The sequence below is a fragment of the Biomphalaria glabrata genome, chromosome 15, assembly GCF_947242115.1.
Source record: "Biomphalaria glabrata chromosome 15, xgBioGlab47.1, whole genome shotgun sequence".
Classification (NCBI taxonomy): domain Eukaryota; kingdom Metazoa; phylum Mollusca; class Gastropoda; family Planorbidae; genus Biomphalaria; species Biomphalaria glabrata.
In genome coordinates, this window is record NC_074725.1 from 18,893,086 (window position 1) to 18,915,172 (window position 22,087).

The 22,087-nt window shown below is 34.4% G+C and overlaps 2 protein-coding genes across 16 annotated transcripts in view; one reads left to right on the forward strand and one right to left on the reverse strand.

The window, feature by feature from the left end:
- LOC106056392 (tripeptidyl-peptidase 2-like) overlaps window positions 1–4,741 on the forward strand; it is a 33,551-nt gene extending 28,810 nt beyond the window's left edge. For both annotated transcript variants that reach the window (XM_013213117.2, XM_013213118.2), the window contains 4 exons: window positions 356–607; window positions 1,774–1,936; window positions 3,256–3,378; window positions 4,183–4,741. In XM_013213117.2, the coding sequence (XP_013068571.2) occupies window positions 356–607; window positions 1,774–1,936; window positions 3,256–3,378; window positions 4,183–4,272 (628 nt within the window). In that variant the 3' untranslated portion in view covers window positions 4,273–4,741. The remainder of the gene's footprint in view (window positions 1–355; window positions 608–1,773; window positions 1,937–3,255; window positions 3,379–4,182) is intronic.
- A 115-nt stretch (window positions 4,742–4,856) lies between these two features.
- Window positions 4,857–22,087, reverse strand: part of LOC106056390 (lysine-specific demethylase 6A-like) — a 51,000-nt gene continuing 33,769 nt past the window's right edge. For 11 of the 14 annotated variants that reach the window (XM_013213108.2, XM_056012456.1, XM_013213112.2 and 8 more), the window contains 18 exons: window positions 21,671–21,843; window positions 21,240–21,321; window positions 20,884–21,064; window positions 19,730–19,900; window positions 18,592–18,637; window positions 17,708–18,495; window positions 16,281–16,380; window positions 16,077–16,147; window positions 15,244–15,375; window positions 14,913–14,986; window positions 14,562–14,767; window positions 14,156–14,270; window positions 13,678–13,822; window positions 13,174–13,358; window positions 12,537–12,663; window positions 12,264–12,431; window positions 9,874–10,064; window positions 4,857–8,564 (listed from right to left, as the gene is read on the reverse strand). In XM_013213108.2, coding sequence (XP_013068562.1) covers window positions 9,876–10,064; window positions 12,264–12,431; window positions 12,537–12,663; window positions 13,174–13,358; window positions 13,678–13,822; window positions 14,156–14,270; window positions 14,562–14,767; window positions 14,913–14,986; window positions 15,244–15,375; window positions 16,077–16,147; window positions 16,281–16,380; window positions 17,708–18,495; window positions 18,592–18,637; window positions 19,730–19,900; window positions 20,884–21,064; window positions 21,240–21,321; window positions 21,671–21,843 — 2,953 coding nt within the window. In that variant the 3' untranslated portion in view covers window positions 4,857–8,564; window positions 9,874–9,875. The remainder of the gene's footprint in view (window positions 8,565–9,873; window positions 10,065–12,263; window positions 12,432–12,536; window positions 12,664–13,173; window positions 13,359–13,677; window positions 13,823–14,155; window positions 14,271–14,561; window positions 14,768–14,912; window positions 14,987–15,243; window positions 15,376–16,076; window positions 16,148–16,280; window positions 16,381–17,707; window positions 18,496–18,591; window positions 18,638–19,729; window positions 19,901–20,883; window positions 21,065–21,239; window positions 21,322–21,670; window positions 21,844–22,087) is intronic. The other 3 variants (XM_013213109.2, XM_013213110.2, XM_013213111.2) reach the window with 3 other exon arrangements.

The following is a 22,087-nucleotide window of genomic DNA, read 5'->3' on the forward strand; positions in this document are numbered from 1 at the left end:
TCTGTTTATTGTGAGGCATTAGTTCAGTGTCCTATTTGTGTTGTAAGAACTTATTGTGTTTATTGTGAGGCATTAGTTCAGTGTCCTATTTGTGTTGTAAGAACTTATTGTGTTTATTGTGAGGCATTAGTTCAGTGTCCTATTTGTGTTGTAAGAACTTATTCTGTTTATTGTGAGGCATTAGTTCAGTGTCCTATTTGTGTTGTAAGAACTTATTCTGTTTATTGTGAGGCAGTGTCCTATTTGTGTTGTAAGAACTTATTCTGTTTATTGTGAGGCATTAGTTCAGTGTCCTATTTGTGTTGTAAGAACTCAATTGGCCAATTGAACATGACTTAACCATTTTCTTGTACAGACCACCAGCCACAGCATCAAAGTCTATCTTTGAAGAGCTGAAAAAAGAGTTCCCCAAACATTTGCCAGTGTATATAGCCAGGTTGAATGCATTAGAGGCTGCCACTGAATCCTATACCCGTGCTGAAGAAAGTGTCCTACAGGAGATGATCAGTGTGGGGAAAGAGGCTGTACAGTGTATTGACTCGGATGCTCTATTGACTTACTTTGGTATGAAAACTGACACTAGGCCCGACTCTGCAGCTATCAAGAGGTTAGAATTATTCATGTATTTTTTACTTCGACATATTGTTTCTTTAAGTAATAAACATTGTTGAAAATAAAACTTTCTAATATTTTTAAAGCTTTAAACATGACAATGATTTTTAAACTTAAAGAAAATGTAGTTTAAGGAAACCTTGAGGCTGTAAACTTGGCCTTAAAACACTTTGACTTACACAAACTTTCTTTCAAATTTTGTTCTGATTTGGTCTGAAAGAAAACACGCTTTTGTTTTTGAATTTAACCTTTTCTCTATTTACTAAGTTTAGGGTTTTAAGGAACTCACCAAATTTCCGGTCGTAGCTCTTACTCTGAATATTGCTACACAATCGAGTACAGTATTTTAGTCCGATATAGTGAATTGATAATCTCCCTAAAGAATTTACTAGAACAAAAATTGAATAAATTCACATAGAATGATAAAAACTCCCTGAAATCTCAATACTCTACCACACTCCACGTGTGTGCCTCCAGGAGCTATTCACACAAACCTTAGCCAAACCAGATCATGTCATCATGCATGTGACCATTAAATTAAAATGGGATGTTAAATTTGTGGACTAAAATGTTAATTAGGGGGACATAGCAGGTTCACATTAGTATTTTGTGCTTACTTAATGACAGACTAATGCTAGAGAAATATTCTAAGGTTGTTTTTCTCTGTGTTTACAATATTGCAGTGTGGGTACTTCGTAATTGTCTTAAGTGTTGAGTCTGACTCTTGGCACTGTAATCCTATGGAAGCTTGCCTCTGTCTTCCTGTCTGAACAATCTTCTGTCGCTCCAAGCACATGTAAATTATTACATTCCTATTACTGATGGCTAATATCCCAGGTAGCTTGGATTAGAAACGAGGCTGATAGCCGAGCACACCATGGAAAATCTCCCATATTCCTTCTCTGTACCATATCAGCCATGCAGGTGCCCGCCATAAAAAATGGCCCCTTGAAGAATAGTGTGTGGATACTGACATTTGTTAAGGCTTTCTTCCATCCCCGCCAGTGCAATGGACTCTGCTCTGACGGTTGTTTCCACCCAAGTTCCACGATGAAGCTGAAAAACATTGCTTGGGCAGTGTGGCTACAACATTGCAGTCTTTTTTTTTATTTCAGATTTTTAGATTTTCTTTAGAATCTGAATTTTTGTTTTAACTTTCAGTGACATGGAAAAGAAAAAGTCCTGGCTGATTGACATTCTTGTGAAGATTGGGTTGGCCCAAGCAGAAATTGTCCTTCAAAAGTTCTCCGACAGTATTACTAGTGAGGATGTGAACCAGACCTTCAGTGAACTCAGTAAATGGGTGGATGTCACTGATAACAAGGTCAGTATGTAACTAGTACAAATAACAAGCCAGACTATAGACCCCCCTTTCAGATTTTTGCCTTATTGTAAATCACTTTAAACATATTGTGGATCATTGCACAGTTAAAGTCATTATGTATTTCACAGACAGAAGGGTGGATACTTTGGAAAAAAAAAACAATTCCCAAATATCAGTGAATGATTGATACATATAATGACCAGCTATGTTTTTACCTAGCTTGGCTTCCATTTTGTCATTCTGTTTGTTTTTTTGCTATATTATAAAAGACTTCTTTGCTGTTTTAATTATTTGTAAAAAAAACATCTTCAAAATGCTTGAGTATTAAATGAAGTAGCGGGCTTCATCAAGAATGTTTTGAGCTTATGTTCTATTTAATTAAAAAACTAATTAAATGAACATAGATTATATAAGTTCAAATCAAACACAGAATCTAGCTTAAGATCTCTAAATTTAGATCTATATCATATGAAAACTTTGGACAATAAACTTCTCCATGTCTTGGTCTAGAACAGTCTAAATCTATAAGCTCTAACTCTAATTATGGATCCATGATGCTACATTATAATTGTAGAGATTTAAAAGAAAAATGATTTTATAATAGAATCCTAAGATCTAAATCTCAATTATTTTTGTTCGTTCACGTATAAAACTGAAAAGTTATCTTTTGGAAGATAAAAAGGAACAGATCTAGTTTCTGCCATTCAAAAGATGTGCATTATATTCTAGAGCAAGATGGCACATTGTCATTGACAATGTATTGTTGTACTCTAGCACAGGCAGCCCTACAGAGTTTGTATGTTGAGACTCTAAGATGTGAAAAATATAGCGATTCTTAGCTATTAAAATTAACGTAAATTTAAAAAATTCCAAACTATTTAGATCTAACATCGAATGAAAATTCATGCCACTCCGAAAGCCTATAATATCTTTTTTTGTTTGTGACCTTACATTTGATAAATATCACTGGACTGAGTGATGTAAGCTGAGCATGATATTGAGGAATGGAGCTATTGTTAAACTATATGTCAAGTCTAGTGAGTCTATAGATTTAGGCATTTATTTTTTATTTTTAGAGTCCCCATTTTGTGATAGGGTTACGTTAATATCTTAAGATCATGGCTATTATCTAAGAAACATTCATGCCAAGTTTCATCAAGATAGGTCATACAGTTTTTGATTTCTTTGCCAGACATGCATTTATTAATATAAATATATGCATTGATTGGCTTACTATTTGATATCACTTACTGATTGATATATATTAGCTGAACATAAAGTATGCTTTGTAATTCATTCATTTTGTGTGTTTATTATAGCAAACATTTACCTTTGCCTGGCGTCATGCTGTGGTCCTATCACAATATGGTAGAGCTCTTAAAATATTGATGAAGCAACAAGATGAACGCCACAGTAAGGATCTAGAGGAGAAAATTTTAGAAGTAAGTGTAACAAGGACTAGGTGACCAAGATTTTGACAGAGTTATGATGATAAAACTAAGTAAACTGTATGGGCTCAAAAACCTGGGTAGGCGGACATTGTTCTCAAAAATGTCTTTAATGATTTTCAGATAAATTTGACATACAATGTATATCTTTGGGAAAAGAATTTCTTTTTTGCCACACTTGGAAAACTCTAGTTTGACAGTTATAATTTTTCAAAGTAAAAAAATTAATTGAAATATGGCTAGAGACAGTCTTTAACTAAAACAGACTATGACTTTGGGTATTTTCACATTCATTAAAGAGTTGAATAAATTAATAGATGTTCAGGAATTTTGCACACCATATTATAAGTCTGGATCTATAGGCCTATCATTAGAATTTTTATTAATTCTAGTAGATTTATACAGGATTTTTACAGGGTAATTTTGATTTTATTCAAATTGTCCAGTCAGACAAAGTTGCTTTTAGCGAAGAAATCATTTTTATCTTTCTGCAGACCTCTATGATCATCTTTCAGACCCTGGGGTCCGTGGACCACAGTCTAGACAATCTATGTATTGAACACACACATTCATGTATTCATAGTTAAATAAAACAGACATTCCACATCCAAATCTGGATCTATAAGCCAATCACCAAACTAGAATGTTCTATACCATATATCTAGATCCAGACTACTGTCTTCTAATATTGTCATATTAAGAGAAAAGTAATTGCTCTTACTAAAAGGAGGAATTGTCTTTAAAAAAAAACTTTTTTTTTGTTACTTGTATAATTAGTAAATGTATTTTCTATTTCAGCTCTACAAGAAACTTGATTGGAAACATTGCCAGGAGTATTTAGAGAAGACTGCCTGTATACGATATCCAGCTAGTTACCAACCATTTTAACTCTTAGACATTGACAGACATAATTAGATGCACATTTTACTGAATGGGCATTAGAATTGTCTTAACTGTAAATTGTATTGCAATGTAAACTGCTATGTACCTCACAATCTTTCCCTACATAACAGTTTTTAGACTTTCTTGTTTCTTATGGCGACAAACACTTTTTTAATCAATAAAATATTTTCACCATTTCTACAGAAATGATTGCAATTTGCTGCCCCTAAGTTGTTTAGACTTAATGTGTACAAAAATGTGTGTACTTTGTATATTGACAAATTACTCCTGAATTGGATATTAAATATTCTAGATATGATGTTACAAATAACTTTTGTTATTAATTTGTCCTAACAATCAGATTGTCTTGGGACATGTTTTGGTATCACATTACTAGTTGCAAGCTTGAAACATTTGTATAAACTCTACATTCTTATGTTTTATTTTGTTTTCTTATTAAAGATAAAACTATTTACTCAAGTTTTGTCTGATCTGTTTTGTCTTGGTGTGAATCTTAACACAGGCTGGTTTGTAAAGACAATTATTGGGCAATGTCTCTGCATGTTCTGAGTCTCAATGAAAAACAAACATTTTAAGATATACATATTTTATTTTCGTTCACCTCAAAACAAAAAAAACAGAAGAAAAATGTCATGGTAAAAAAAAAAAAGTACAGTGATAGGCATTGAAACATTTTATTTTGAATGACACAGAGCAAGTAGAGCCTACAGAAATAATTGATCAGTGATTGATTTGTTTGATTTGTTTCTGATTACAAATTTATCATTATAGAAATTCTACCTTAAAAAAATATTTCAATTTTATAAACGTGATTTGAAAAAACAAAACATGGAAAAGACATTTCAAAACAAAAGTGATGCACAGTTGAGGTGAAGGTCATGCTGTACAAAGTTTCAAGAGAAATCTACAAACTGTACGAGAAGTGTTTGGACACACACACACACACTGTCTTCTCTATTAACGAAGAGATAGCTTTCAAACTAAAACCTACTTTGATTTAATAAATAGTAGAAATATTTTTAAAGAGTAACACTAGAGGTTCCCTCAAATTATCTAGAGGCACTCACCTACCATATATTCATAAATTGTCACATGACATTGAACATAACAGTACAAATAGAATGAATTGACCAGTTAGTTGCTGCACTAAATCCTATCCACATGCAGTAGGGGGGAGTCAACCAAAATATTTTGGAAAAAGACTCCTATGGCTTAATATGAAGAAAATGAGATCAAATAAAGGGGGGGGGGGGGGGAGGGTCACTCTCATACCATGTGTCCACTGTTAGTAGGTTCCATTTCAATGAGTGGACTTATTTACATCTATTTACAACAGGTTACAATGAGCAAGAGAGAGTTCCACTTCACTCTTTGCTGCTAAAACAGTAGAACAAGAGTTCATCAAATCTCTAACCAATAAGAAGTCAATTTGTCATTTCAAAGTGGGGGAAACTCAAGGTGTGCAATCCGCTTTAGATCAGTTTCTGTGCTGAATTCAAGCAAACAGAAAATCTCAAATGTTGTGCTGATTGCCTTTTTTTCCCCCTCAATTATAAATGTTCTAGCAACCAGTCATTCAAAAGTTCCATCTGTTCCAATAAAAGCAACATTTTCACAGATTCATTCACAAATTTGGGCATTAAAATACCATAAACTATATATCTAGGTAGATTTAAAGAAAAATTTGTAATAAGCATTGCCCTAAAACTTTAAAAATATAGGTCCATACAGATTTTAGGATGTAAAAACTTGTGTCGAAACATTCACTGGCTGGTCAAATATAAAGGCAATAAATAATGACATCTATGTAGATCAAATCAAACTATTGTGCGTAATACAGTCTGCTGTTAAAAACATACTGACCATTCAATTCAAATAAATAATTTAAGAGCAACTTGAGAATATAAGCAGACATGTCAGTTGAAATAGTCGAACTTGACTTTATTGTTTATCAATGGTGATTCATGATAATATACAAGTCTTTGATGGTTTATGCCATTTGGCCTGTACAGCTAGATTGTAATTTATGCTGCCACAGAAGATTTGAAAGAAAAAAAAAATGCCATTTGTCAGAATTGTTATCAATTTGTGTGAGTGTTTGTGTTGGGGGGGGGGGGAGGGGAGGCAATGAGGCTGATGTGTTGGTGCTAAAAAAAAAAAATAAATACAATGGACATTTAAGTCAATATCTCCATAAGCTGACAGTGTATCAGTTACAATGTGATTCAAAGAATACCTGACTAAACATATCAGCTTCATGCACAGACAAACTGACACCCAGCCATTATGTTTTCTATCAGAAGAATAAATAACTTATATTAACCATACAATAGAATTAATAAATAACTTTTATTTGACCATACAACGGAATAAATAAATAGTACCAGCAAAAATAATACAAATCTTAAAAAAAAAAACACCTTATACAAGAAGGCTAGCTCATTCACTAGAATATAAGCAGTACTGTATGACCTAAAGATGCCCAGGGCACTTGGTTGAACAGGCTCCTGTTACAATGAATCATTTCTTTCCAAGCTAAACTAATCAATGTCACTATGTCAGTTTAGCATTTTATCATGAGGTAATGAACAATTTAAAAAATAGTTGTAATAATAAAAGTTATAATAATAATCTAAATAAAATAATTTACAGATTAAAAAAGATGTCTGCTAAAGAATTGAGCAAAGTTCTTATTTATAAAATATAAAACATCCACTCAGACATCCAAGGGACTAAGGTTAAGCCAAAGATCCGAGCAGCATTTGAAAACATTCACACCCCCAGACTTGTCACTAAATCAAATCTTAGATCAAGGCATAAAAATATCTATCTGCTTTTATGTGGCCATTATGTCAAATCATTGAATCTTAGTTAAAAACAATACATTAAAAATATTGAAATAAATAAAACCAGGACATTACGACCATCAGTTTGTCATTGTTGACATATTAGTTTATTAAACAAACCATTCACAGATATGTGTTGTATTCATAGCTTACACAAGTCAGGACAAGGTGGGATAGTGTCATTCAGCTCAAAGAGTGCTCTTCTCTAACCAATCACAGACATGGAAGTACTGATTACTGACCACCATTACAGATTTCCTTTGGAAAATAATCTGTGCCTGTATCTTTCATTATGCATTGAACATTGTATTCAGACTTTGGAGAGCAGCTGATTCTAAGTTTATATGGCACACCAAATGGCCCAACATTTTTCCACAAATGGAGGGGGAGAGAGTCTGGGAGTCAACTAAATCTTTGCCAGCTAGATTAGAATTTGAAATAACCTTTTGGACATCCTATCTAATGTTGATAGACATGATCAAGATCTCCATAGATCTATCCAAGTGAAATGTTTGAAGAAGCTGGGAGAAGTTACTAATTATAGCAAAATATTTGGACATTACAATCTAATGGGGCCCAATGATCTCCAAATAATGATACACACTCCTTTTGAGCCAGAGAAAAGTTTTTACCAACCGGCTTAACATTCATCCTGTCCAAACCGGCAGTGCTTCTCTTACTGTCCAAAACCAAAAAGCAAAGTACTCATTTTGTCCATACTGGAACAGGTACTCATTTTGTTTCAACCGGTCTCAGGTACTCATTTTGTTTCAACCGGTCTCAGGTACTCAATCTGTCTAAACCAGAGGCATATACCTATTTTATTTTAAATGGTGTCAGGTCACCATGTATGATCTAGGTATTCTGCCGGAACCAGTGTCAGGGGCAAAATGAAGTCTCATACCATCTGTCTATAATGGTGTCAGATAACCATTCTATCCCAACCATTCTGTCTTTAGCGATACCATGTAGCACTGGAAAGAATACACATTTCTAAAATGTACACCAACTAGACTAGCATTTGACACTAGTACCTTTGCAATCAGTAGCTCTCTAAAATAGCCCCCATATCCTTTCTATGTACTGGTCTCATGTACAACATTGAAAAGTCTAATCACTATCTAGCAAACCATTATTATTTCAACTAAACTAAGGAAGGCATTGGATAATGCTGACTAAATAACTAGAAGTGAAATGATGCAAAGTTCAAATGATATTTAAAAACTTGTACTAATGAACAAATGTGGACCTATTAAGACGATGGTTGGAGAGCAACTTGAGACAGTAAGCTGGAGGGGGTCTACAAGCACCAGTGGGACTATTCAAAAAATAGCTCAGGGCCAGTCTTGTTTCTTTTTCTGAAGATGTCTTTCTTTTAGATCAACTGTACATTCCCATACCAAATATGGAATGTTGGTGACCCTGATGGGGCTGTAAAATTAAACAAAATAAAAATTAAACAAATAAAATATTAACGAAACAAATAAAACAAAGAATTAATGGCAGGCTAAAAATGAATTGTTTTATAATGGATTATTAAAATTTTGGCAATAGGAGTCGTTTTTTTTTTTTCTTAGATTTTTTTTTTTGTGATCTGATGATTAAACATACTGCTTTTTTTTTTTAGGCTTGGTAGTAAATATTTTGTCCAGAAAGTGATAATTAGAAATACATTTGGCCCTTTATTATTTTACGTTCTTTGCAATCACTTCTCTCTTAAACATGTTCTGTTTAAGATTATTCACCAAACCAAATAGGTACAATCATTTCTTACACTTGTATATATATATATATATATATATATATATATATATATATTGCAACAAAACAGAGTGCCCTAGCATAACAATTAGAGTTCTACCAACACTAAAAATGAAAAATAGAGTGGGGGAGGCTTAGGTTTAAAATTTATGAGAGTTTAGCATCTTAGCATTTTGAAGGAGAACTGACAAATTAAGGTCAATATACTAGAAACAGCCTGCTAATCAATAAACCACCAATTAAATTTTCAAAGATTATACTTTATCATACATCATAGTTAAGGCAATGATCAACCTTTTAAGTTTCTACATAAAGTTTGTGACAATATATTTTACTGGCTAAGGTTTCATTTAATCATTGAGCTTTTTAAAAAAATAAACATAAGCAGTAAATCAAATGAACTATAATAGGAAATAACATTTATGTGCATCCATATTAAAAACAAAAATTAGTTCAACAGCTAGTGAATAGAACAAATAAGAACAGCAAATGATGTAGAAAGTTAAACTGCAATGCAATGATTAAATTCTTGTTATTGTGTAACATGCCATCTTTACTTGTATGTAATTCACCATGACCATGATCAGACTAGAAACAGAATACAGTTAGGTTTCAATGGCAGTATGACAAACATTTTGAAAGGCATTTATATGGTATTTTGGTGTTCAATACAAGCAAAGATGGCAACAAGTTTCTGTATTTCTAGAGTTGGTGTACTGAATCAAAGTTAGTTTTCTTCAAAATAAAGTCAAATTTCAAAACAAAAATCAACTAGTCACAATCTTACAACTTCTGAAAGATCATACACAAAGCCAAACTGTTTTTTTTTCCTCATTAAATAACCTATGTTAGCAAATGTTTTCAGATTGTTTTTTTAATCTACGTTTGTTAAGGCTAACTATTGTTACTGGTAAAATGGCTAAATATAATTGTGACTGGTCTTGACCAAGGAAATGTGAAAATAGACTTAGCCTGGTACCTTTACTTAGAGCTAAGCTTTGCCCTCCCCTTCTTTTTAGGCCAAATGCTAACAGGGTAAGGATGGGGCTGGGAGAAAGCAGAATTAAGCTTAGTGTCTTTGCTGGGAGAGATGGGAATGATTGCTAACATAGGGGAAGTCACTGATACTTTTGCTTCTGAGCTAGATGTTCCTTCAGACGCAATGGGATCCTGTTGGGGAACATGAAAAACAGATTGAAATAAAAACAATGACAAAAATCATATGAACAAAAATGACAACAAAAAAAAAAAAGATGGGATCAAAACACCACTGACAGCATGCACTTGAGACTAAGTCATTTCTTAATTAGAACTTTTTATGCCAGGTCCATGAAACCAAGTGTTTATTTGTGAAGTGTTGAATTGTAATTAGGATTTTGTTTCAGAATTTTTTTCTATTATTGCACAGTTCAATATAATGTGTATATATAGGTCAGGTGTATATTAAGTAAGTGTGGTGAAATAGTTACTATTTCTTTATGTTTGTGTAACCTCATGAGAATGTGTTTACAACATTGATTTAGTGTGCTACTGTCCAAGTCTCTTGTCAGTTCATGTGTCGTTCTAGTTGAATAAAGCCTTGTTTTAGGTTACTCTTCAGTTTTTATTTTTTATTACAATTTATTAAACTAGAAAGTTTCAATTCTATGGATCTATGTGCCTCACGTATCTTATTTGGATTTTCATTCAACACTATTCGCAGTCTGTTAGTAAAAAATAGTAATACAAATGGAGCGTCTATTTAAGCCAAAAGAGCTAGACATAGAGCCTAGACACCATCGGCTGCCAAGAAGTGGTTGTACTGGCTTAGAACATTTGAGAATTTCATCTCCTCAGTCTCTCATTGCGAGATTGACAAAAAGAAATTACTGGAAAACTATGTTTCTTCGAGCGTATTTCAGTACTTAAGTGAGTGTACCACGTTCGAAGAATCGATCAAAGTTCTACAAAATGTCTACGTGAAGCCTAAAAGCGAAATTTTTGCACAGCATATGATAACTCTTTGTCGACAAGAGAACGGACAAACCGTTGACTCCTTTCTACTTAAGCTTAAAAGTATAGCCAAAGGCTGACTTCAAAGCTGTCACCGCTGAAGAACACAGAGATATCTTCGTAAGAGACGCCTTCATTACTGGACTGGCTTCAAACAGCATAAGGCTGCGACTCTTAGAGAAATCTACTCTACAGTGCGTCTACGAAGAGGCAAGACAACTTGAATACGCCCATAACCATGCAATGGCGTATAACCTCCCTGTGGAGCTAGTGCCGACATGGAGAGGCTTTCTCCAAAGACAAAATTAGAACACGAGGTGAGTGCGGCGACTAGTAAAAGATGCTTCTTTTGTGGAAACAGCCCACATCAACGCTTTAGATGTCCAGCCCGTAAGGCTACATGCAACTTGTGCGGCAAGAGGGGCAATTTCCAGAAAGTCTGTAGATCGACCAGACAGACACTCAAATCTATAACCTCAGCCATAGTGAAAGCAGATGAGACATCACAGACTACAACCGTTGGATCTTCCTGGGCATCGACACCAGCGTCCGGTCTTATTAAATCTACTATTTCAAATACTCGTCAATGGAGTAACATTGAAGGCTCTCGTACATACGGGGAGCAGTGAAAGCTATATATCTTCAATTGCTAAAAGGTACAAATGGAAATTAGTAATGTCCAGAAACAGAATCTACATGGCCTCTACACATCTTTCTTGCACTACTCACGGCCATATTTTTGCCAAAATAAAGTACAAAGATGAACAATACGAAATATACTTAAGCTCTCACTACTAGATGGACTAGTATCTGATGTAATATTAGGGCTAGATTTCATCAGCCAGCACAAAAAACTGATGATCCCATTTGAGGGAAAACGGAGCACTCTTCAGATCTGAATGTTAGAAGCTGCACAAGTTGAAGCCCCTTGCCTTGTTTTAGGTTACTCTTCAGTAATTATTTCTTATTACAATATCTGAGCTAGTTGCATCAAGTAGTGACCAATCACTAACATGCCTAATCACTAACATGCCTAATCACTAACATGCCTAATCACTAACATGCCTTATCAGTCAATATACTGATTGTGACAGGATATTTACACACAAATCAAACAGGGAATGGAAGAACCACATTATTATCACGTCTCTGATGACAATGGGAGAAAAGTGCATTCACTCAACATAGTCTGAAAAGTTGTTCTAAGGTTGAAACATGTTGCTAGCATTTAAGTTAGTTATCTGGTCTCTTAGGTAGAGTGCAAAGCACTGACAACACTGACCACACTATGGACAAGATCACTGATTTAGTTGAGCTAGACCATGAGATGAAACATTCACCAGGACGTACTAAAGGAGACTAAGGATAGATACTTACTGTGTGTATTTTAAACCGGTCATAGATTTGGATCAGCTCATCTAATGTATACTGGTTGAGTACAACAAAGTTGTTGAGGGTTGGACTGGCCTTGCGAGCACAGTCCTGACAGTGGACTAGAAACTGTCCATCACATTCAGTCACAAAGAGAATGTTAAAAACTTCAATCTGTCGACAAAAGAAGCAGCTTAGAGACGTATATCTTACATTTTAACCACTTTAAGACACTAGAAATATAGAGGCTGAATAATCAATCAATGAGCTTCACTTTACCTCACATTCTTCACAGTAATGGGCTGGCTCATCAGATGTTCGGCCATGCCATTTCACTTCTTTCTTGAGATCTTCAACAAAGTCTAGTGTCATTCGAACCTGGCGCAAAGATCTCATTAAGGTAGTCCTAAAGTGAAAAAGAGTTCCATTTAGAAAGTGATTTCTCAATTGGAATGCATGCATCTTTGACACAAGATAAAGAACCATTTTAAGCGATAAAATTTAAAATAAAAAAATAAATATTGATAAATCTTAAAAAAAAAAAATGAAATAAACAGAAAACTTTTAAAGTCTTTGTTAAAGACAATCACATATGTATAATTCTGCTTTATAAATTTTATTTTGCAAGAAAAAGTTTTCATCTTATTCATTTAATGATAAATGGAACAAATTTTAAAGTCATTTTTCTACTTTTAGATACATGGACTTTTATGAAGTCAAAATCTAGTAAGTCAAAATTGTATTAATGTACTTGTTTATGTACTGATCTGCTTTAGAAAAAGGACAATACTGTAAGTATAATCATTCGGTTTATCTCTCTCTTCCTTCCCTTTTTTCACAAATAAATTTTGAATTTGAGCAAGGAAGTCAAAGAATATCTGTAAAAGTTACAATACAATAGGATGTTATCACTCACTTGATAGCATTATAAAGTTTTGGGTCTGAGAATCCAACATTCTGAGCGAGGTTCCAGGACAAGGTGATCATTGGTACAATGGACTTGTAGCTTTGAAGCTTGTTGTATTCATACCTCTCCACACCTAGGATGTACTGGCGGTAGGTCAGAGGCCCGACATTCCAAGCTATATTGTTACACCAACCCTGGGAACAACAACATGACAATGGTTGCAAATGAAATTGGCTTTGCTGTATAGCAAAAAAAATGGTGTATAGAAAAACTTAAGAAGTGTTCTTCAAATGGTCTATGGACATAATGATCATTACAAATTGAATGAACACACCAAAGTTAAGGAAAAAATTTTCACAAAGCTTTAAAAATCCCAACATTCAAAGGATTGTTAATAAATTTTATCTGAGAGCACCCTTCTGCCTCCAGATATTTAGATGAAAGCTTCCATTGCTCAATTGTACAGATTAGGATTCTGTTGAGAATGAAGTAAAAAAAAAAAATGGAACTTACAATGGCCTGAACCCAATGCACAGTGCCTGGTCCTATCCACACAAGGTCACCAGGTTTTTGGATGAATCTGTAAACAGGTACATCTTCCTCATATAGATCTTCCAAGATGGGCCACCATGAGCCATGCAGGTAGTTTACTCCATTCCTAGAGAAAACAATTTAACCATATGCTCAAACACAATGTTTTAAGAAAAACATTCAGTTTCTCTACTTTATGTGTTACATTTAGAAAATATTCAAAAACTTTCAGAATTACATTTCAGAAAAACGTGGATTAAAATTTTCAATGTTAGAATATCAACAAGAAAAAATAAATAAAACTGAAATTTCAATGCACAATGTGCTTTCACCAATGCTATTATAAGTCTATATAGTACGAACATGGTCTAAGATTTATATGGAGGACCCATTTACATTACATAACAAAAAAAAAAAGGACAAGTGATTTGGTTTTATTAAGAGTCAATAGTATGTATACCTTTCACACATGTCCTGAATGACTCCCCAATATTGTTCAGGAACAGAGAACCACTCACAATCTCCTGGTCCTATGTTGATGTTGACTGAGCAGAAATTGTTGTTCTCTTGATGGCCTGAACAAATTATAAAAATAATTGTAACATAGCAATGAATATTGACCACCATAAGAGGTGGTGACTGAATAATAGAAAATGACACGAAATAATGATTCATACGAAATAATGATTCATAAGTCTCAGTTCTGATCTTATTATTTCAAAGTGCCTTGCAATGACAAAGAATAACTAATAAGTAGTCAATGGTCATGTTGGTAATTTATTAAGTCTAATTTCATAAACAGTTAAATGAAACTTTCTCTACCAGACTGACAACTGGAAGTTAATATTTCAGTGTGAATGGTTTACCTGGAGTTCTGGAGCCAGGTACTTTCATATACAACTGGACTGTGTTCATGCCCAGAATGCTATGTCCTACATGACTGAGCATGTTGTTCCCTGATACAACTCGAGCAAAGGATGGTAGCTTGGTCAGCTCATGCAGTTGTACTCTCCATTTCTTCTCATCAGAAAGATCAACATTGGTCCCAAATTTGATGGTTTTAAACTTTCTCCTACAAGATAAGTTAAAAAAACACAAAAGTCTGTAAACCAACAAATCTAAATATATATGTGTGTGTGTGTATATTACTTTTGAAAAAAAAAAACTCTAAATATTTACATTACACCACAAGAAGTTCAACAACCTCTGTAACTTACCTTTTAGAAGTTAATGAGGAATTAGAATCACTGTCAGAGTCTTTTACAACTCCTTTACTTTTCTCTTGTTCCTCCTACAGAATTGTTAAAAAAAAAAAAATTACTCCTAGAGTTATTCAATTTAGGTATTATAGAAAAATGCAATTCCCTTTATTTATTTGAAAGAGGAAGTTCCTTTATTCCGTAAACACAATCTACACCTAAAATTCCACAGGAGACTTTTTTTGCTAGTGTATACATAGAAAATAATACATCTATTGTTTTTCAGGTTTATTTCTGAATTAGCATGACCCCAGCCCACCCCTGAGTTGAGCAAAGACAACAAACTTACCCTCAATGACTCCTGAAATGAAGAAGCTTGATACTGAGCATATTTAGCCACTGTTGTTACTCCCCTTGTACTATCACAATACCATAACCTTTTACCATTGTTGTCAAAGTTTTCATCAGGGGCTTGCTGCTTCTGTAGACAAGAATATGTTTTTAAATTCACATAATACAAATAATGGTTCTAGTACAGTGCATCTATGGCACTCTGAAAGACTTTGACATGCTATATTTCATTCAGTTATTAAATCCAGTATTTCAGCCTAATCTTAATCGGTGTGTGAACTGGACAAATCCTACTGCTTCAAATCACCGATTCTAAACAAGACAAAGAAGTCTCAAACTTTGCACACTTTTTTTATTTTAAAAGGACAAATAAACTGGTGAAAAATCTGTTTTGTAAGGAACAGAATTACCTCACCGCAAGCAATTTTTACAAGAACCATGAGATTTTAACTTTTTTTCCCCATAAAGTATAAACTTCCCCTTTCAGACCTTGTGGTCTATAGGGCAGATGATGTAAAGGTCATCTGATTCTGAGGCCTACTGTTAACGAGGGTGTCATATGGCCAGCACAACGACCAACCGCCTTTACTTTTCCCCAACTAATGTCAGGTACCCATTTGAGCTGGGTGGACTCAGAGGCGCCCGAAGATCCCGAAATTAAAAGTCCCAGTTTTCACCAGGATTTGAACCCTGGACTCCGGTTCGGTAGCCAAGCGCTTTACCGCTCAGCCACCGCACCTCCCTTTTTCCCCATATTAATACAAAAAAATCAAAATTTAGAAAATACATGCAGATATACATATATATTTAAATATATAATTTTTTGCCTACCTGTGTTCTTACTTCCACAGGATGATCAGGATTAGCTTCAACTAAGGACTTGGTAGAAAATAAACCTAAATCTAAAATAGAAGTTACTTACTTATTAATCCAAAATAAGCAAAAAAAATGGATAAGTTTTGAGTCAAACACTACAAGCACAAAAATAGGCCAGAATTTATGCTCCAGTCATAACATTATTTTCCAAAGACTAACCTAATTTTAAAGCACCAGCTATTCCACGAATGACTACTACAGGCTGCTGGTGACAAAATTGCTGCAATTGGATGGAAAAAGCATCTTTTTTGTTGTCAAGCTGAAAGTAAAAAAAGTATTTCTTACTAATAAAATATTTTGATATATATACTAATAAAATAATGCATGGTGCAGCCATGCAGTTAAAAATGTGAGAAGTAAATGAATATTTTAATAGATGTGATACATGTGACCCAATAGACATGAACTATTTAACAGTCGTATATATTGTTTTGTGTGTGTGGTGAAAATTTGGCTATCAACTTTATTTAGTCCAGGTCCACTGGTCTGTGTGAAAGTTCAAATTCAGTGGAAAACTGCAATGAATATATCTTAAGAATAAGGTAATGGTGATGAACAAATCAAATACTTAAAGAAACCTTGTCAACAATTTTTAGTGAACTCATTTTTTCCCAATAAAAAGATATGTACTTAAAGTAAAAACAAAAAGTCTAAGTTAGAATCCAAAACTGCAGCAGTTGCTATAGACATAATCTTTTGCAGCACAGCGATGTTCAAACATGTAAATTCATTGATAAAAATTCTATAATCTAACAATGGTCTGTCCTCTCTGTTTCTCTTAACCAATGTTAGCCATGATCACAGTGTTGTAGCATCAACTTTCCTCCATGTTTCATTGGCAAACTGGGCAATGAAGAGACATGCATAGGTAAAGCTTTATCTCCATGGACTAATTTGTCATTTTTGTTCAAAGGTCACATGTTTCTACATAATAAAGTTACAAAAAAAAGTCTTGCAAAGGTTCAAATAAAAATTGTTTAAAGTGATCCCACAAAAAGTTGTATAATAAGATGATATTGGCCTAATTTTAACCCAGTCTCTTAGTTAAAAGTAAAAAAAATTATGAAAAAGCTAAAAAGCTAATATAGTATGATTATGGCCAATATAAATTCATACTAAAAATGTATTCACACAAATCATGTCTTTAATTACACTCATAGATATTTTTGTAATCTTTGCTTTTAAAATATGAACAAAAATGTTCATCACAGAGGGATGGAGGCTGAGAGGTAAAGCACTTGGATTCTGAACTGAAGATTGTCATTTTCTGGATTTTTTTTTTTTTTAGTCCACCCCTGAGTCCACTTGACTTTTGTTTGCTGCATGGTACACTCATTAACTGTGGAACAGAGGACCTTTACATCATCTGCCTCATAGATGCCAAGATACTTGAACTTGTTCATCACCAAGTTAAATGAGAAAGCAATACAACATATTTCTCAACAAGTCAGATATTGAGGCTAAGGCATTCAATTATAATTTTTTTTTAGAATAGCTGCTTTGACTAAGCATAAAAATTCAACACTTGACAAAATAATTTTCAAACAATGAATGTCTATTTAAAAACTAAATTCAATGTGACTTACATAGACACTAGGGGTAGGTGGGTTCAATGAGTCTTTAGGTAAAGGTGGACTTGGAGCACAAGGTGGGTGAGGTGGGGGGTGATCTTCTCCAAGAATGCTGCTCAGGCTGGGGTGAATCAGGCCCTGACCTTTGGAAAGTTCAATAATTTTAGATCCACTCATATTAATATCCAGAGTGACAACAGCAGGTCTTGTCTCTTTCTGAAGCAAGGAGGCATCTGCTGAGCTGCGCTTCAAAACGAGTCCAAGCTCTTTGGTGGCAGCAACAGTGAATATTTCTTTATTGTACTTGCTGTCCTTGGCAAGTTCATCATCATCCTCATCGCAGTTACTTTCCCCATCTCCACGCGTGGAGCCCTGGGGTGAGGAGGAATGTACAGAAGTGGAGCTTGGAGTCACTCGCCCCTGGCCACTCGGGGTTATCCTTCCCTGAATACCACCGCTATTGTTTAAGTTCAAGGACCCACCATTGTGGTCTTTGCTGCCTTGAAGAAGGTTGTCCACAGATGATGGTGTAGATGATGGGCACGACCCACCTTCACTAGAAGGTATGCCGAGCTTGGGTGAAGTGGACAATGATGAGCTCCCCTTGCCAGCAATCTCAGCCAGGACATCCTCGGCCATGGCAATGTCCTGGGGTGAGAATTGAAATTTTTCATCCAGCTTGGAGGGACTGGTTTCAAGAGGGTTGAGGAAAGGCCCAGGCTGGATGGTAGCACTAGTGTTTAATCCTGGGAGACCACCAAAGTTCAATGGTGACAAACTGGATGATGGCGGGTTCGGTCCACCTGTTAACAGATAAATAGGAAATTGATCAATTGTTAAACACACTTATTCCTAAGCTTAGTTCTTGTACATACTAACTAAATGAATACTTGACTTACATTGCTGACCAACTCTGCCTTGAGATGAAAGTGTTGATGACTGCTGCTGTGGGGGAAAAAAGTCACTTATGAATAACTTTAATAACTCATACATTTACACAGGGTTGATAAAATGTAGATGAGTTAGGGGATTAGTTTTCATAACTATTTTTGACTATTTTCACATACTACATATATGGATACCCTAAGACTTGTTTGTGAAGGCCTTCTGGTTTGACATGTGACACATTGGACAAAATTTTCTAACTATGTCTAATGTGAATTATTAGGTAAGGCCCTGGTAGAAAAAAAAAAGGGGGGGGGGTTTGTAGTCGTTAGGCCTTGCACAGCCAGGTTAGCCCCGATTTATATGTGCTAGCCTTTGTAAAATGTAGGAAAACGGGTGAACAGCTCTGACCCATTGGAAAAAGAAAAATATACTTCCATGGTTAAAGCTAATTTATAAGAAAATGGTATAAACAAAACAAGCCACAGGTCAATGTTAAGTTCAATATTACTGCACTAATTCATCCTACTTGGTTGAATGTATCATCTTATTGTGATTTGTGGGATGATGTCTACTAAAAGATACCAATTATCAAGAAACTTTAATATTCAGCAAAATGAGATTCTTTATTTTTTATGTGTATATTAATTTTTTTTGCATTGACAACACATTATCAAATGAGATAGTAAAAAAATAACTAGATGGGGAGAGCAATATAGACAACAATTATAATTATGACAATATGTAGATGATTTCTACCCCCAATTTATTTTTGTTTAGGCCTGATGATCCCTATTTCCCTAATTTTATTATTTACTTATTTTTGTAATATACAAGGATAAAAAAATATGAAATTAAAACTAAGTGTAGGCAGAGGTTAACATCTGCTTCTGTGTATAAAGTTATACTTTAGTTATACTCAACTAGTTTATTTCTTAGTTAATTTTTATATAAAAAATATACATTTAAGCAACAAATAATTTTCAAAGAGGACTATATTAACAATTAAATCATTCCAAAACTGATAATTTTTTTTTTTACTTTTATTTTTATCACTCTAACATAGAAACATTTTTAAACATTTTAATAAAAATAAGTCTCAATTATTTTTCAAATGACTAGAAACAAAAAGAGTTTACAATTGGGAGATACCTTAAATTGCTGGGACAACATATGTTGTTCCTGGAGCTGCCTTAAGAGAGTCTGCTGAGTAGGGTTGAGGTTGGCCTGGTTACTCACCATACGCTGCATCATGTGCAGTTGGTGCTGGGAAAGTGTGGCAGGGGGATGGGGAGGAGGCATTTCTAGAGGTTCAGTAGAAGGCTGAGGAAAAAGTGTTTCAATAGATAATATTGGATTGTATTGGCATATGCTAGTTCCAGACAACCAAAGCATTAAAAAAATAACTTCTTTTAGTATTGACTGGTTTTTGTCTCCATTGAGACTTGTGTAGCTGAGTGGCATCAACTGATAAGATACCTAGCAAGGGGTCTCAAGTTCGAATCCTGGCACGAGTTGAGTTTACTGAGAGCCTAAAGGCAGCAGGGAAACCTTATAGATACCCCTCCACATTCCTCCACAGGTGAACAGAAAAGATTGGAGTTTGAGTTTTTGGGAAATCAGCACAATTTAGGCCATGTCGTCAGAACAGTTTGGACCATGGCACACTGAGTATGCTAGAGAATGAAAGATGCACTATACAAATGTAAATTTTTTTTTTAATTCAGTTAATTATTTAACTTTAATTTTCCTAGGCCCTTGGTTACTACTACTTAGTTGCTCATACATTTAAAATGATTTTTGATCTAACTGGTGAAGGTTCAAGGTTTAAGACAATAAAATTTTGATTTGATTCAAGATTTAAAAATTAATTGTGAACATTAGCTTCACACTGTGGCAAAATAAGTGTATAACAATCTCATAGCATAAATTAGGTCATGTACATGGCTATTTATACATAATTACAAACTGCTAGCTCTGCACATTGAAACAAGAAACTAATTCAAGGCAAATAGGGTTCAGGGTAAATGTAAACACAGGTGACATTTCCCCTTAACTATGGTAGACAAAAAAAAAAAAAAAAAAAAAATGTCCAACACTTGATTGGGCACAATTCAGGCTACTTACTAAGAGACACCAGTGGAGAAAGATGGAAGGCATGTCCTAAAATTCTGAATAGCTAGCCTGATTACCAGGATTTAAACCTCAAGCCTTCAGGCCAACATTAAGTCATCTACTAATAAGCCAACACATCTACATATACAACTACTTTTACTTATAAATAGATCTTTTTGTTTTCAACTTACCCTTTTCATTGCCTTCAACCTTTTCTTTTTATCATCTCCATACAGTGAATCTGAATCTTGGGCAGCTGTCCCTGGTCCACGTCCAGGAACAGCTGCTGGACCTGTGTTGCCCTGCCTAGATGTTAGCTCAGCTGGGATAGGAAGTCTCCAAGCTTCCTCAATACTAGGCAGAGTCTGATTTCTACATCACAGAAAAGAGAATAAATGAATAAATAAAAAAATGTACAAAAAAGTTTTTGATTTCGGAAAAATTAATCAAGATATTATCTGGTGGTGGTGAAGTTTCACAAACCCTTTAATTAAATTTCAAAAATCAAATCTGAGCGTCATGAGCAATGTATAAATCTTGAACTTACTTGTTTGGAAAATGCTGTAGAGGCATATTAGCTAAATTCTGTTGGAGAAATTTTATCTTTGCTGCCAAATTAGAATTAGATTCTGTAGTGAAACAAAAATAATGGTCAGCTATTTTGAACTAGGTCAACAACATGTTTTTTTTCTATTAAGTTATTTTTAATGTCATAAAGAGTCAGTGAACCAATGCATTATGTTTTTTAATGGCTATAGAAGAAATCTATTATGACTCAGGCTTGGTAAGTCTAAACATACAATCATATTACTAATACTAATCTCTTTGAAAATGCATTTATTTTAATCAAACTTATTTCTCATATTTCATTCAAAGAATTTTTTTTTAAAATACTTTTGTGAAAGTTTTAAGCTTAAAATGTATTATTAAATAGAATTTCAGTATGTCTGTAAAACTGAAGGTTAATCAGATACTGACCAGAGTTCCTTGTAGCATTCAGATAACAAGTAAGCGCATCATTGGGCTGGTTGCAGGTCTCGTAAAGGACACCAAGATCTGCCCAGGCTGCAGTGTGAGACTTGTCAAGTTGTACAGCACAGATGTAGGCCTGTAAGGCATCCATGGGCTGGTTCTGTTGCTGGTACAGCACCCTAAAGAAAAACATACAATATAAAATCTGAGGGAGTATCAAAAAAAAAAAAAGGGGGGGGGGGAGGAGAGGGGAGGAGTCACACTAAAAAAAAATTTTAATTTTAAATTAGACTGACAGCTGTTTTAGCCCAAAAGAAATTATAGAAAAATCCTTCATAGTCTGGAAAAAATAACACTGACCAAATTAATCAGCCAAAAACAAAATCTCTGAATTGAAAAACAAAATTCCGTAGTTAAAAGTTA